The sequence below is a fragment of the Bufo bufo genome, chromosome 10, assembly GCF_905171765.1.
Source record: "Bufo bufo chromosome 10, aBufBuf1.1, whole genome shotgun sequence".
Lineage (NCBI taxonomy): Eukaryota > Metazoa > Chordata > Amphibia > Anura > Bufonidae > Bufo > Bufo bufo.
This window is the reverse complement of record NC_053398.1, coordinates 48,764,189-48,781,910: the sequence shown is the minus strand read 5'-3', so window position 1 is coordinate 48,781,910 and position 17,722 is coordinate 48,764,189. Positions and strand designations below refer to the sequence as shown.

General features: G+C 44.7%; 1 protein-coding gene across 1 annotated transcript in view; it reads left to right on the top strand.

Annotated features, from left to right (window-relative positions):
• Positions 1-13,423, top strand: part of LOC120980289 (synaptotagmin-2-like) — a 60,996-nt gene extending 47,573 nt beyond the window's left edge. The window contains exon 7 of the mRNA XM_040409291.1: positions 11,743-13,423. Within this exon, the coding sequence (XP_040265225.1) occupies positions 11,743-12,044 (302 nt within the window). The 3' untranslated portion in view covers positions 12,045-13,423. The remainder of the gene's footprint in view (positions 1-11,742) is intronic.
• The last annotated feature ends 4,299 nt before the right edge of the window (positions 13,424-17,722 follow it).

The following is a 17,722-nucleotide window of genomic DNA, read 5'->3' as shown; positions in this document are numbered from 1 at the left end:
CATGTCCCTCCCCCCGCAGTGCGGGGGGAGGGGCAGAGATAGTTTTTATTGCATGTAAACAAAGGGCCAGAAGAGAACCAGGGAAATTAGGAAATATATATATATTTTCTGCCTGAAACTTGTATAGCTTAGTTATATATTGCTGCCCATCAGATTTTCAGTGCAATATTTTTTTTTTCATAACTCGGACAACCCCTTTAATACAATTTCCATTGAATGTAGTATTGGTAAAATTAAAGCCTAACCTTTTTTATTTTATGAAATATAACTCCAAGGCCTCTTTCACATGTCTTTCACAGCACTCATACCATTGATTTTAACATGTTTGTTCACGCGTCAGTGGAGGAACCTCGGAGGCATATGTTACTTTGGTGCGTGATGCAAACACACCCATTGAAGTCTATGGGGAAGATTTATCAAACTGGTGTAAAGTAGAACTGGCTTAGTTGCCCATAGCTGTCCAAAGGAGCTGTGAACAATGAAAGGAGGAATCTGATTGGTTGGTATGGGCAACTAAGCCAGGTCTACTTTACACCAGTTTGATAAGTCTCTATGTGTTCATGAAAATCATTGGAACAACAAAGATGGCATCTTTGTTCTGAGATTTTCACAGACCATTGGTAGGAGATACTCTAGAAACAAATTTTGAGCCTAGCAGTGTATGTGGAATATGGATGACACTCAAGGGAAAAAAACAAACACGAGGACAAACGCAGATTCTTCATGGTTGAACCACTGCCCATATTGTCACAGATATTATAACAGAGACTGATGTGTGAAAGCGGCCTTAATGTTTATTTTATAATTATTATTTTTTTTGCAAGAAAACAGAAAAACAGATTGTTCTGCCACCCTCACACGTTGACAGGAGAATGAGTTGACATGCAGCTAAACTCTTTGAGAGTTCAGGAGGAGCTAATTACTGATATAGAAAGTGGTATAAAACAGGCTGCATGGTGACAGTAGATGGCGCTGTTTGCAAAGTAATTAGCAGGAGGCAATACATTACAATGGAGAATATGAAAATGCACACAATAAACCAGATATTACTGCTTGCAAGGCATGACATTGATATTAACAGATTACAAAAAATTATTTTTTTGTATTGATGCATATTTATTGAAAAGCTTGACAAGAAGCCCTTCTAGCCTCCCTAAGCATTTCCACAAGACTTTAACCCCTTATGGACCGGGCTCATTTTCACCTTAAGACCAGGCTATTTTTTGCAAATCTGACCAGTGTCACTTTATGTGGTGATCACTTTAAAACGCTTTGACTTATCCAAGCCATTCTGAGATTGTTTTTTCGTCACATATTGTACTTCATGACACTGGCAAAATGGAGTCAAAAAAATTTATTTTTATTTATTAAAAAAATACCAAATTTACCAAAAATTTGGAAAAATGTGCAAATTTCCAAATTTCTATTTCTCTACTTCTATAATACATAGTAATACGTCCAAGAATAGTTATTACTTTACATTCCCCATAGTCTACTTAATGTTTGGATCACTTTGGGAATGCCATTTTATTTTTTGGGGATGTTACAAGGCTTAGAAGTTTAGAAGCAAATCTTGAATTTTTCAGAAATTTTCAAAAACCCACTTTTTAAGGACCAGTTCAGGTCTGAAATCACTTTGTGAGGCTTACATAATAGAAACCACCCAAAAATGACCACATTCTAGAAACTACACCCCTCAAGGTATTCAAAACTGATTTTACAAATGTTGTTAACCCTTTAGGTGTTCCACAAGAGTTAATGGCAAATGGAGATAAAAATTTCAGAATTTCGATTTTATTTTTTTGAAAATTTTCCATTTTAATCCATTTTTTCCAGTAACAAAGCAAGGGTTAACAGCCAAAAAAAATTATATATTTATTGCCCTGATTCTGTAGTTTGCAGAAACACCCCATATGTGGTTGTAAGCTACTGTACGGGCACACGGTAGGGCGTAGAGGGAAAGGAGCGCCGTGTGGTTTTTGGAAGGCAGATTTTGCTGGACTGGTTTATTTACACCATGTCCCATTTGAAGCCCCCCTGATGCACCCCTAGAGTAGAAACTCCATAAAAGTGACCCCATCTAAGAAACTACACCCCTCAAGGTATTCAAAACTGTTTTTAAAAACTTTGTTAACCCTTTAGATGTTCTACAAGAGTTATTGGCAAATGGAGATGAAATTTAAGAATTTCAATTTTTTGGCAAATTTTCCAATATTACAATTTTGTGAGGCAAGGTTACCAAAAATAGAAATTCTGAAATTTCATCTCCATTTTCCTGTCACGGCAGACGTGCACAGTTAACAGATAACACACCAACCAGGCTCTGGACGAGAGACAGGGAAAGGGTCACCTCCTAATTTATCCCTGACCTTTTTCCCTACAATGCTCAGCCCACAGACAAATCTTGATGGTAGATTTGCTGTGTCCACCAGCCTATACTAACAGAACCCTGAACTCCCTGAGATGGTGAAGTGGGGAGAAAGGAGCTGCCAGCTCGCACAGAACCTGGACGGGTAAGATGACATAAACAACCAAACAAGAAAAGACACTTATCTGCTGAGAGCAGGAACAAACAGCCAACCTTCCTTCCTAGCTTCCAAGACCCCAATGATGAGTATAATCCGCTCAGAGCACTTTAGCTGGAGACTATTTAAACTAATGACTCCACCCAGTGCACCTGATGCGAGGCGGATCCAGCACAGCATCAAAACAAATACTAGACTCGTGCTGCAATCCTGGCTGACCTCCGCACATCGTCAGAGTGGGGCATGACAGTACCCCCCCCCTTCTACGGGTGACCTCCGGACACCCTGGACCAACCTTATCCGGATGGGACCTATGAAAGGCCCTCACCAGACGGCTGGCGTTGACATCTGACGCCGGAACCCACATCCTCTCCTCAGGACCGTACCCCCTCCAGTGAACCAGGTACTGGAGGGAACCCCGCAGAACTCTTGAGTCGAGAATCCTGGAGATCTCGAACTCCAAGTTTCCCTCGACCAGAACAGGAGGATGAGGCAATGGCGATGGTACCACCGGTTTAACATATTTTTTTTAGTAAAGACTTGTGGAAGACATCGTGGATCCTCCAAGTCTGCGGCAGATCAAGTCGAAATGCCACAGGATTGATCACAGCAGAAATCTTATATGGACCAACAAATCTTGGACCCAGTTTCCAAGATGGCATTCTCAACTTGATATTCCTAGTGGACAACCACACCAAATCACCCACACACAGGTCCGGACCAGTCACACGTCTCCTGTCAGCCATTCGTTTATACCTCTCACCCATCCTCTCCAAATTCCCTTGAATCCCCCGCCAGATAGAGGATAAGGCAGAAGAGAATATCTCCTCCTCTGGCATCCCGGAGGAACCAGACCCAGAAAAGGTACCAAACTGAGGATGGAAACCGTATGTGCCAAAAAATGGCGACTTACCCGTGGACTCCTGCCTACGGTTATTCAATGCAAATTCTGATAAGGGCAAGAATGAGGACCAGTCCTCCTGATTCTCAGCCACAAAGCACCTCAAGTAGGTCTCCAGGTTTTGATTGGTATGACCATTCGACTGTGGATGAAAAGCCGACGAGAAAGAAAGTTGAATGCCAAGTCGAGAGCAGAATGCCCTCCAAAACCTGGAGATAAACTGCGTGCCCCTATCAGAGACAATATCCGAAGGAATACTGTGCAATTTAACAATATTATCCACAAAAATCTGCGCAAGAGTCTTAGCGTTAGGCAGACTTGTTAGTGGTATAAAGTGAGCCATTTTACTGAAACGATCGACTACCACCAAAATCACTGTTCTCCCGGAGGAACTCGGTAGGTCCGTAATAAAGTCCATGGACAAATGTGTCCAAGGACGAGATGGAATAGACAATGGAAGAAGTGAACCAGGCGGTCGAGTATGAGCAACCTTAGACCGAGCGCAGGTTTCACAAGCTGCCACGTAATTCTCAATACACTTACGCAAACCTGGCCACCAGATCACAGGTGGACTTACCACCAGGATGTCCAGCGAGAACAGTATCGTGATGTTCCTTGAACACCTTGTATCGTAGGCCCTCAGGAACAAACAGCCTCCCTGGGGGACACGAACCAGGAGCCCCCTCCTGAGCTCCCAACACCTCCATCTCTAATTCAGGGTACAGAGCGGAGACCACCACTGCATCCGCCAAAATCGGCGCTGGATCTTCTGAATCACCTCCCCCAGGGAAGCTGCGAGACAAGGCATCTGCCTTGACGTTCTTGACCCCTGGGCGAAAGGTAACCACGAAATTGAACCTGGTAAAAAACAATGACCATCTGGCCTGTCTAGGGTTCAGACGCTTGGCAGATTGCAGGTAAGCCAAATTCTTATGGTCTGTATACACAGTAATGGGGTGAGAAGCCCCCTCTAACCAGTGACGCCATTCTTCAAAGGCCAACTTGATCGCCAACAACTCCCTATCTCCAACATCATAATTTCTCTCAGCGACCGAGAGCTTCCTGGAGAAGAAGGCACACGGGACCCACTTGCCAGGAGAAGGACCCTGCGAAAGCACCGCCCCAACCCCCACCTCTGATGCATCGACCTCGACCACGAATGGCTGAGATACATCCGGCTGCACCAGAATGGGAGCAGACGCAAAACGCTCCTTAATAGCCGAAAAGGCCTGCAATGCCTCATCCGACCAGACAGAGACATCAGCGCCCTTCTTGGTCATATCAGTAAGAGGTTTGACTAGCGTGGAATAATTAAAAATACATTTTCTATAATAATTCGTAAACCCCAAAAATCGCATCAAAGCTTTCTGATTCTCCGGTCGGTCCCACTCTAGAACCGCCCGGACCTTTTCGGGGTCCATACGAAAACCAGAATCAGAAAGCATGTATCCCAAAAATGGAAGCTCTTGCACCGCAAATAAACATTTCTCCAATTTGGCGTATAACTTATTCTCCCGCAGGATCGTCAAAACCTGTCTCACATGATCCTGATGGGTCTTCAGATCAGGAGAATAAATTAAAATGTCATCAAGGTAGACTACTACGAACCTCCCCACCAAATGATGAAAAATATCATTGACGAATCGCTGAAATACCGCTGGCGCATTCGTCAACCCAAAAGGCATTACCAGGTTCTCAAAATGACCCTCGTGCGTATTGAAGGCCGTTTTCCACTCATCCCCCTCCTTGATCCTGATCAGATTGTATGCTCCTCTCAAATCCAACTTGGAGAACACCTTGGCTCCAACAATCTGATCAAAAAGATCAGAGATCAAAGGCAGGGGATATGGATCCCGGACTGTAATACGATTCAGCTCCCGGAAATCCAAACACGGTCTCAGTGATCCATCTTTCTTCTTCACGAAGAACAAACCTACAGCCACTGGAGACTTAGATGGTCTAATATGACCCTTTGCCAAACTCTCGGCGACATACTTTCGCATGACCTCTCTCTCGGGTTGAGAGAGGTTGTAGAGCCGAGACTTAGGCAACTTAGCCCCCGGAATGAGATTCACAGGACAATCATAGTCACGATGAGGGGGCAATTCCTGAGCCCCACCCTCCGCAAACACGTCCGAAAAATCTGAGAGATACTGAGGCAAGGCCGTAACGGACACTTCAGAAATAGATGTGACAAGACAATTATCCGAACAAAACTTGCTCCAACCAATGATTTGTCTCGCCTGCCAGTCTATAGTTGGGTTATGTTTAGACAACCATGGCAACCCTAAAACTATTGGAGCTGGCAAATCCTTCATGACGAAACAGGAAATAATCTCAGCATGTGAATCACCCACCCTAAATGAATATCATGAGCAACGTGAGTAAGGCTCCCTTGAGAAAGAGGGGAAGAATCAATGGCAAAAACACGAATCTCGTTCTCTAACATGCAAATACTTAGTCCTAAACCCTCAAGAAACAGAAAGTCAATTAAATTTACCCCAGCACCACAATCAAGAAAACATCAACAAACAGATTTCGAGACTCTAGCGCCACCATAGCTGAAAGGAGAAAACGGGAACTGCAGGGAACTTGCATACCAGTCTGCTCTACCACACCATTCATACTACCAAGTGTGAGGGAGTTTTTTTTTTCTTTTTCTTTTTTCTTTATCACTCTCCCCTGTGGTTCAACATACGGACAAGAAAAAACAAAATGACCCCTCTTTCCACAAAAGAAACATAAATTGTGCGCTTTACGAAAGTCTCTATTATCCGAATGGAAAGATATCTGACCTAACTGCATGGGTTCCTCTCCTAGGCCAGAATAACAAGCAATATCTCCCTGGGCAGCTGGTGGAACAAAACTACACGCGGGAGGAATCCCCTGCACAGAGGGACCCTTACCCCTCTCTCTGATACGTCTATCCAAACGTATCGCCAAAGACGGTGCATTTTCCAAAGTATCAGGGTATTCATGAAAAGCCAGAGCATCCTTCAACCTTTCAGATAACCCCTGACAAAACTGGCTATGTAATGCGGGGTCGTTCCACCCCAACTCAGTAGCCCACCTCCTAAACTATGTGCAATAAACCTCAGCCGTATTTTTACCCTGTAGTAAGTTACGTAATTTTGACTCTGCCATTGAAACTCGATCTGGGTCATCGTAAATCAATCCCAGGGCTTTAAAAAATTCCTCCACCGACCGGAGAGCCAGAGAACCGGGCGGCAGGGAAAAAGCCCAGGATTGCGCGTCCCCTTTCAGCAAAGACATGACGATACCCACCCTCTGATCCTCATTACCTGATGAAATTGGGCACAAACGAAAGTACAACTTACATGATTCCTTGAAATGGAAAAAATCATCAGTACCCCCTGCAAATTTCTCCGGAAGAGCGACTTTAGGCTCCCCAACAATTTGACTTGTACCTGAAGACAACACCCTCTGACACTGTGTGACCGTACTACGTAGATCCGCAACCTCCAGGGACAAACCCTGCATGCGGTAAACCAGTGCATCAATTGACGCCATCACATAAACGCTGAGCAATGGCAGTCACAGTAGGGCGGATTATAATGTCACGGCGGACGTGCACAGTTAACAGATAACACACCAACCAGGCTCTGGACGAGAGACAGGGAAAGGGTCACCTCCTAATTTATCCCTGACCTCTTTCCCTACAATGCTCAGCCCACAGACAAATCTTGATGGTAGATTTGCTGTGTCCACCAGCCTATACTAACAGAACCCTGAACTCCCTGAGATGGTGAAGTGGGGAGAAAGGAGCTGCCAGCTCGCACAGAACCTGGACGGGTAAGATGACATAAACAACCAAACAAGAAAAGACACTTATCTGCTGAGAGCAGGAACAAACAGCCAACCTTCCTTCCTAGCTTCCAAGACCACAATGATGAGTATAATCCGCTCAGAGCACTTTAGCTGGAGACTATTTAAACTAATGACTCCACCCAGTGCACCTGATGCGAGGCGGATCCAGCACAGCATCAAAACAAATACTAGACTCGTGCTGCAATCCTGGCTGACCTCCGCACATCGTCAGAGTGGGGCATGATATTTCCATAAACTGTTGAGGAACACCTAAAGGGTTAATAACGTTTGTAAAATCAGTTTTGAATACCTTGAGGGGTGTAGTTTCTTAGATGGGGTCACTTTTATGGAGTTTCTACTCTAGGGGTGCATCAGGGGTTCTTCAAATGGGACATGGTGCCAAAAAAAAAGGCCATCAAAATCTGCCTTCAAGAAACCATATGGCATTCCTTTCCTTCTGCGCCCTGCCGTTTGGTCATACAGCAGTTTACGACCACATATGGGGTGTTTCTGTAAACTGCAGAATCGGGGTAATAAATATTAAGTTTTGGCTGTTAACCCTTGCTTTGTTACTGGAAAAAATGGATTAAAATGGAAAATTTGCCAAAAAATAGCTGTTTTGGCACAGATTTTATTTTTTTGATCGTGTTTATCTGAGGGGTTAGGTCATGGGGTATTTTTTATAGAGCCGATTCTTATGGACGCGGCAATACCTAATATGTCTGCTTTTTTAAAACCTTTTTAGGTTTTACACTATATTATGCTTTTTTTTTGTTTTTAGCCGATTATCTTAGGTAGGGGCTTATTTTTTGCGGGATGACAGGACGGTTTTATTGGCACTATTTTGGGGGGCATATGACTTTTTGATCGCTTGCTATTACACTTTTTGTGATGTAAGGTGACAAAAAAAACCTTTTTTTTGCACCGTTTTTTATTTTATTTTTTGACTGTGTTCATCTGAGGGGTTAGGTCATGGGGTATTTTTATATAGCAGATTCTTACGGACGCAGCGATACCTAATATCTCTACTTTTTTTATTTATTTTAGTTTTACAAAATAATATTTTTGAAAAAAAATACTTTTTTATTTTAGTGTCTCAAGTCTGAGAACCATAGTTTTTTTCCGATTGTCAGTGGCTAAATGGAATTAAAATTGGGGAAGGGGATTATAAATTTTGTACTCCATGGAAGTGTGGTACTCCCTGAAGCAACAGTCAATGCAGAGGTCCGGATGATCGGGGCACATGTCACACTGAGTGGTGGTGTCCTTCCGTATCCCCCTCCTGTGACACACTCTGCACTTTTTTTTGGGACCGTCCCTTCTTTCCAGTATGGGGGACCACACCTGGAAAGTGTTGGCCAGGGGCGATCCGGGCACCTCCAGTTTCCGCGGTACTCCAGCCTGCTCTTTCCCGGTCAGAAAAGATCAGGGCCTTGAGGACTGCCTCATAGAACTGGAGGAATTTCCCTGTGTAGCCAGCGCTCCGGGACAACACAAAAGAGTTGTACAAGGCAACCTGTACCACGTAGACCGCAACTTTTTTGTACCATGCCCGGGTTTTGCGCATGGCGCCCGGGTTGTCTTTATATCTGACCAGCAACAGGTTTCCACTGGTAAGGGCACGGGTCTCACCCCTGGGGATAGGTACCTAGAGGGGGTGGGTAGGGAGGCCGCGTTGATTTTTCCGCACGGTCCCACAAGCGGATGTGGATCTGGCGGCGAGGGACTGGAACAAGAGAATACTAGTATAAAAGTTATCCACGTAAAGGTGGTAACCCTTATCTAGCAGTGGGTGCATAAGGTCCCACACAAGTTTCCCCCTAACACCCAGAGTGGGAGGACATTCTGGGGGTTCAATACGGGAATCTCGCCCCTCGTACACATGAAACTTGTAAGTGTACCCTGAGGTACTCTTACAAAGTTTGTACAGCTTCACGCCATACCTCACCACCTTAGAGGGAGCATACTGGCGGAAAAGGAGTCTCCCCTTGAAAGCAATGAGAGACTCAGCAACCGCGACCTCCCTTCCAGGTACATAGGCCTCCAAAAATTTGGCCCTGCAGTGATCGATGACCGGCCTGATTTTGTACAGGCGGTCATAGGCAGGATCACCTCGGGGGGGGGGGGGGGCGACGACATGCTGCATTATCTGCATAATGCAGGCATTTCCGAATAGCCTCAAAGTGGGTACGTGTCATGGCCGTACTGTAAAGTGGGGTCTGGTAGAGGACGTCCCCACTCCAGTAATGCCTGACACTGTTTTTTTTACTAGGCCCATGTGCAGCACAAGGCCCCAAAACGTCCTCATCTCGGCTGCACTGACCAGAGTCCAGCCACCGGACCTAGCCAAAAAGGAGCCCGGGTATTGGGCAATGAACAAGTTCGTTTGCTCCACCATCAGATCCACAAAGTGGTCACTGAAAAAAAGACTAAAAGTCATATTCAGTGAAGCCCACTGTGGGAATCTGGATTCCTGCTTGGCCAACAAAATCAGGAATCACAGGCTCAAAATGCTCTGGGGTACACCATGCAAGTTCACCGGTAGGGGGCTCATGTGGACTTATCTGGTGGGCCGGAAAACTAGTACGAGCCCCAGAGCTGCTCGTACTAGTGTGGGCCACAGGGTCTCTGGCATGGCTGCTCCGCTGCCTTGGGGGCTCATCATCGCTAGATGATGAGGAGGACGCGGATGACAAGAGGAAAGTGGGGTCATCCTCGTTCTCACTGGGGCTCTCGGATTCGGAGGCAAGCAGGGAGTATGCCTCCTCAACCAAGAACGTCCGGCGGGCTATAGGGGAGTGTGTGTGTGTGTGTGGAAAACTTTATTTAGTATGCGTGTGTGTGGAGGACGGGTGTTCGTGTACTTTGCCTTACACCTAACAGAAAAAATATATATAAACTAACCAAAAATATCGAAATTCCCAAAAAGTGTAAAAAAAAAAAAAAAGATTCAAACGCGCTGGTACGAAGTTGATCAGCGGTGGGGTGGGCGATGCGCTAACAGTGGCCGGACGCTAAGAGTGCCGGCCACAGTCAGCGCATGCAAAAAAAAACAAAAAAAAAACACTTGCCCCCCAAAAAAGTGCTGTGGACCCCAGAAACCCGATTCGGGTGCTACAACACAATAAAAAAACTTTTATTCCCCCCCCTAACTCTCCCTCACTATCCCTGCCTAATCTACCTCTCCCTACCAAATATGCCGATTTGTGCCTGATGGCACAAAAAACTTACACAGTAGCCGGAGCTCCTCTCTCTCCCCGCTCCACGGACGTGTATGAGCGGGGAGAGGAGCTCCGGCAATTAAAATTTGCCGCTGCGCCCGCACACCTGCCTAGCCAGCCAATCAGAAGCAATCCTGAGAGGTGGCGTCACACGAGGACCCCCCTGGGCATTGTACCAAGGTGCCTGCTCAATGATTTGTATAGAGAAGACTCCTCCTGGAGTCCTCTTTATTGTGTGGGCATGTGCAGGAGTCCCCTCTACGCATACCACAGCTGGTTTACAGTGCACAGAGGGGGAATGGGAGTGAATATCGATATACAAATTACTGCTCTGGAGTCAGCACTAGGTGTTCTACACGTGCGTTACTGTACTTATTAGGGCTTGCTGGAGGTGAGAAGAGTCTCTTTAAAATGAGACTTCGTTATTTGTCAGTCTGTATCGACTGCCAGTGCTCTACAGAAGCTAGTAAGGCTGGGTGATTTCTCTGTAGAACCTGCCCAGTTTTAAAGGGGTATTCACATCCATCCATTCATATTTGGCGGTCCCAGGTGGTTGGAACTATGGGAGCAGCTGAGTGGGCTGATCTACGTTTCTATAACTCCCATAGAAGTGAATCTGAGCTATGGAAACACAGTACCAAAGCTAGCTGTGCTTCTTTTTTTTAACTGAGGACCTAACAGCGCAGATCATTACGCTACACTGTTTTTGTAGCTACTATTCACTTCTATGGTCATTACAGAAACTCAACTGTATCTGTATCCACTGCATCTCTGGCTGCCATATATGACGGTCACTCTGTCATGAATGGCTAAAATGGGAATACCCCTTTATCGAGTATATCCCACCATAAGCACAAGCACCAATGGCATACCTATCCATCAATGTGCAATTTTTGCAAGTTCATCATTTTGATCCCCATAAATCAGACATTGATGGCATGTGGTTTGTCATAAACACTAAAAAAAAGTAAACCACTTTGATTATCTGCAGAATCTGCCGAGTATATCTAGAATTAAGGCACTGGAACATCTTTGACTTTTTCCCAAATTTGTGCCGCCCCCATCCTAGTGCTCAGTTGGGAAATGCAGCAATGCTTATCAAGTGAATGAGACTGTATTGCAGTTCCAACACTATGCCTGGTCAGGACTGATGCTAATTCTTAGAACAGCTGAGGAAATCTATAAAATATATCATTTTATGTATTATAATAACTGTATAGGTCATTTAAAAAATCTATGTATTATTTTCTTTGTTTTTCCTTTTCAGATGTATATGCCAGAATCGATGTATTCAGTAATCATCAAAAGCAAAAGCATCAGAAATCAAGTCTACGAGCAAAATCAAAAGTGACAGTTTTCAATGAAACTTTTCTTTTTAGCCTCCCTGACCCGGGTAAAACTCAATGCTTGATTCTTATCTCACTGTATGAGACTTTGTCTACTGGAAAGAAGCTTATTGGGCAAACCACACTGGGCAGCCAGAAGACAAAAGGAAAAGATAATCATTGGGATATGATGATGCAGACACTACGTCAGCCAGTAGCTGACTGGCATCCACTCTATATTTAAAGAAATGACTGCTGTCTATTTCTGTTACTGTCTCCTAGATCGTTAGATGTGTGAATGGTTGTTCTTCCCTCGACTTCTGGGATTTCAACCCACACTAGCTTAATACCTAGAGGCTTCTCATAGGACATAGGATATCTATATACTCATGCCACATTCAGGCATAATAAACTGTGCCTTGCTCTATTCTAAGAAGGTGATCTAGAAAGATACTTGTATGACCACAAGGGGGATCTATGATACTATATAACAACAATACACATTGTAACAATGCCTGAAAGAAGCAGTTGAAAAAAGGGCATTGATCAAAGGTCCATTTACATGGCCGCGTAGGGTCTGTGGGATGGCCACATTGTCTGGCCCAGCGGCGGTGAGCCGAATTCGCCTCATAGCTATATCTATGATGCTGTGAGTTCCATCCCAACTGTGGGTCTACTGTCCCATACTCACAGCATTGTTTGAGTATGGGCAACAGAACCTTGGTTGGGCTGGGAACTCACAGGATCATAGATCACTGTGATGCAGGGAGTTCGGCTAACATGAGCTGTTGCTGCTAGTCTGAGATATGTGGCTGTCACACAGACCGCATTTCACTTACCTCACATGGCTTTGTATGGAATGCAGCTGTACACAGATTGTCCAGTTTTGTATGGTTTTCCATGTTTCTAAGAACATAAGGGTCCATTTAAATAAATAGCCTGTAACAAGTGCTGACAGGTGACATAGTGAGATAAACACACTTACTTGCACTTACATGTTGTAACATTTGCAGATGCTTGTTTATATGTGCTGATTTAGATCTGATCTACAATTATTTTTTAAGTTGGCATAAAAGATGTGATCAGCAACAAGCAGGGGCCCAAATACACCTACAGATTCTGCAGGCGATTGACAGGAGGGTAGCATTTCTTCCCTGCAATCGCCTGCTCGGTAGTGGAGGAGACTGCTGTTATTACATGCAGCGATCTCCTCCTCAGTATGGGGACAAGTGATTGCTAATGCCATCACTTGTCCCCATATCGAATAATTGTTTGCTGGCGGCAGAGTGCTGATTGCACGACACGATCTGCCACAGGCAAACAGTTATTTTTAAACATGTTGAAAGACTCCAATTACCCGATGTATGAGTGTTTACTCGTTCATCCGGTAATAAGCAGCAGTATTAATCTGCCAGATTATCGCCAATGAGCGTTCAATAGATAGGGCTGTGTCTTTCCAAATCCTGTCCAAGTAACTGAATTTACCACAGGTGGAATCCAATCAAGGTGTAGAAACACCTCAAATATTAAGAGAAATGAGAGGACCCGGAGCTAAATGTCAAGTGTCATAGCAAAGGGTCTGAATACTTATGTCCATGCAAAGTTTTTCCTTTTTAATAAATTTGCAAACATTTCTAATATTTGGTTTTCACTTTCTCATTAAGGGGTAATGAGTGCAGATTGATGAGGGAAACTTAATTATTTTAGCACAAGGCAGCAACATACAATATGAAAAAAATGAAAAGGTCTGAAGATCAAATGCATTGTATCAAGTGAGTTGCAGTCATAAATAACTTACATTAAAGTTGACAATATTGCATGTGGATTCAAAGTTGTGACCAAAAGTACAGCAGGTTTGTATTTTTAAAAGCATTGTGTTACTGTCACATTGTCATGAGTCACCGAGAGGAGCGAAGTTTAGAAAAATAAAATTTGGCAGTTTTGCGAACAAATTTGATTTGTTGCAAATTAATTCATCACATATCATTATAAATCAGGGAGAGCGGTTTCAGCAGCTGCAGTGGCAGTAACTGTAAGGCCTCTTTCACACGGGGGCGTCGTGTGTGAGGGCCGGACAAGATGCGGGTGCGTTGCGGGAAAATGCGTGATTTTTCTGCGCGAGTTCAAATCGTTTTAATGCGTTTTGCACGCGCGTGGGAAAAATTGGCATGTTTGGTACCCGAACCCGGACTTATTCACAGAAGTTCGGGTTTGGGTTAGGTGTTCTGTAGATTTTATTATTTTCCCTTATAACATGGTTATAAGGGAAAATAATAGCATTCTTAATACAGAATGCTTAGTAAAATGTCCATTGAGGGGTTAAAAATAATAATTATTATTATTTTTAACCCCTCAATGGACATTTTACTAAGTATTCTGTATTAAGAATGCTATTATTTTCCCTTATAACCATGTTATAAGGAAAAATAATAAAGATCGGGTCCCCATACCGATTGTCTCCTAGCAACCATGTGTGAAAATCGCACCGCATCCGCACTTGCTTGTGGATGCTTGCGATTTTCACGCAGCCCCATTCACTGTGAAAAACGCACAGTATAGAGCTTGCTGCGATTTTCACGCAATGCACAAGTGATGCGTGAAAATCACTGCTCATGTACACAGCCCCATTGAAGTGAATTGGTCCGGATTCAGTGCGGGTGCAATGCGTTCACCTCACGCATTGCACCCGTGTGGAATTCTCGCCAGTGAGAAAGGGGCCTAAGAGTATCCAACCACTGTGACATACCCATATGTCACGGTGGCAGACGGAATGTATGGAGTAGGCTGTTGCAGTGAGCCTGCTCCATACATGGCGGGTGCAGGCTGTATCATACAGCAGACACCCTTCCACAATGATGGGGGTTGGCAATTCCGCTGAACCCATCATTTAACCCTTCAGAGGCCACGATCAACACTGATTGCGGCATCTGTGAGGTAAGGCAGAGGGATGCAGCTCCCTTTGCCTTTCAATCGGAGCCCCAGGCAGTGAAATTGAGGGGCTCTGATCGGTTACTATGGCAGCCTGGATGCTTTTGAAGCTTCCCATGGCTGCCATGGTAACCTCCCATGCTGCACTGTGCACAAGGCACAGCTCAGCAAGAATCCCGTCAAAATCCAGAGGATAGATCATCAGTTTAAACAAAGTGCAGAACCTCTTTAAGGGGGGCTTTTTCATTATACCGTATATATATATATATTGTGGTAAAGTATATGGAAAACTCTTGGAAGGGGTGTATATCTCACCCAGGTTCCTCAACTGAGTGAGGTAAGTAAAATCCAGAAAAGCTAAAGTGGTTTCAGCAAAGTGTAAGTTGCTGAAACAGTTTTGTTAAAGTTCAAGGGCTGCATTTTATTTGGACTGGAAAGGTAGGTTTGGTAGTGGGACCTCCCCAGTCCACCCTCATTCCAAGGCAGGTTTTCCCCTAGCCTGAGAGATCCCCAGGTGTAGCCAGCTGGGATCATTGGGGGGGGGGGGGGGGGGGGGGAATAAAAGCACATCCCAGGCTGTCAGTCTAAGAGAGTTATGCCTGGAAAGAGTCTAGGAAGCTGGCTGCATTGCTGGCTAGAGACGCCGGATTCTCTGCTTGTGAACTGCATTCAATAGGTGAGCTAGGAACTAATATGTATTAGTTAGAGTCCAGGTGAGCAGGAGTTTATTTGTTTTGGTTTATGTTTTGTGGTGCTGGAACTTCACTGCACCTAGTGAATTATAACTGGGTTTGCCTGTAAATTGCCAGAGTGTCATAAAATAAAGCACCATTTGGACTTAATCCTGTTGTCTGCAAAGGAATCTGTCACCGCCGCCCTGCTTGAGAGAACAATCCCTTAATATACACTCACCTAAAGAATTATTAGGAACACCATACTAATATGGTGTTGGACCCCCTTTTGCCTTCAGAACTGCCTTAATTCTACGTGGCATTGATTCAACAAGGTGCTGATAGCATTCTTTAGAAATGTTGGCCCATATTGATAGGATAGCATCTTGCAGTTGATGGAGATTTGAGGGATGCACATCCAGGGCACGAAGCTCCCGTTCCACCACATCCCAAAGATGCTCTATTGGGTTGAGATCTGGTGACTGTGGGGGCCATTTTAGTACAGTGAACTCATTGTCATGTTCAAGAAACCAATTTGAAATGATTCGAGCTTTGTGACATGGTGCATTATCCTGCTGGAAGTAGCCATCAGAGGATGGATACATGTTCTCATTCTGTTTACGCCAAATTCGGACTCTACCATTTGAATGTCTCAACAGAAATCGAGACTTATCAGACCAGGCAACATTTTTCCAGTCTTCAGCAGTCCAATTTTGGTGAGCTCGTGCAAATTCTAGCCTCTTTTTCCTATTTGTAGTGGAGATGAGTGGTACCCGGTGGGGTCTTCTGCTGTTGTAGCCCATCCGCCTCAAGGTTGTGCGTGTTGTGACTTCACAAATGCTTTACTGCATACCTCGGTTGTAACGAGTGGTTATTTCAGTCAACGTTGCTCTTCTATCAGCTTGAATCAGTCGGCCCATTCTCCACTGACCTCTAGCATCCACAAGGCATTCTTGCCCACAGGACTGCCGCATACTGGATGTTTTTCCCGTTTCACACCATTCTTTGTAAACCCTAGAAATGGTTGTGCGTGAAAATCCCAGTAACTGAGCAGATTGTGAAATACTCAGACCGGCCCGTCTGGCACCAACAACCATGCCAAGCTCAAAATTGCTTAAATCACCTTTCTTTCCCATTCTGACATTCAGTTTGGAGTTCAGGAGATTGTCTTGACCAGGACCACACCCCTAAATGCATTGAAGCAACTGCCATGTGATTGGTTGACTAGATAATTGCATTAATGAGAAATAGAACAGGTGTTCCTAATAATTCTTTAGGCGAGTGTATATCCATACTGAAATGCAATAATGTATGATCTTGCTGAGAAACAGTATTTCTAAATACAGACACATTCCGGTTCAGATTTTACTATTAGCACTGAGAACAAGCACCATTTTTACCACTGAGGAAGGAACGTTTTTCTGTTCCAAAACGCGTTTGGTACATACAGCGTGTGACGAATACTAGTCACACAGCAATAACTTAACCGCTACCGGACCGCCTAACGCAGGATCGCGTTCTGGAGGCGGCAGCTGCAGGCAGAGTCACGCATATATGGATCGGAAGGTAAGCGAAGTGGATCTCCAGCCTGCTAGCGGCAGGCTGTAGATGCGATTTTTTAAACCCCTAACAGGTATATTAGATGCTGTTTTGATAACAGCGTCTAATATACCTGCTACCTGGTCCTCTGGTGGTCCCTTTTGCTTGGATCGACCACCAGAGGACACAGGCAGCTCAGTAATAAGTAGCACCAAACACCACTACACTACACCCCCCCCTGTCACTTATTAACCCCTTATTAACCCCTGATCACCCCATATAGACTCCCTGATCACCCCCCTGTCATTGATCCCCCCCCGTAAGGCTCCATTCAGATGTCCGTATGTTTTTTACAGATCCACGGATACATGGATCGGATCCGCAAAACACATACAGACGTCTGAATGGAGCCTTACAGGGGGTGATCAATGACAGGGGGTGATCACCCCATATAGACTCCCTGATCACCCCCCTGTCATTGATCACCCCCCTGTAAGGCTCCATTCAGACGTCGGTATGTGTTTTGCGGATCCGTGGATCCGCTAAACACGGACACCGCGGATCCACAAAACACATACGGACGTCTGAATGGAGCCTTACAGGGGGGTGATCAATGACAGGGGGGTGATAACCCCATATACACTCCCTGATCACCCCCCTGTCATTGATCACCCCCCTGTAAGGCTCCATTCAGACATTTTTTTGGCCCAAGTTAGCGGAATTTTTTTTTTTTTTTTTTTTATTACAAGGTCTCATATTCCACTAACTTGTGACAAAAAATAAA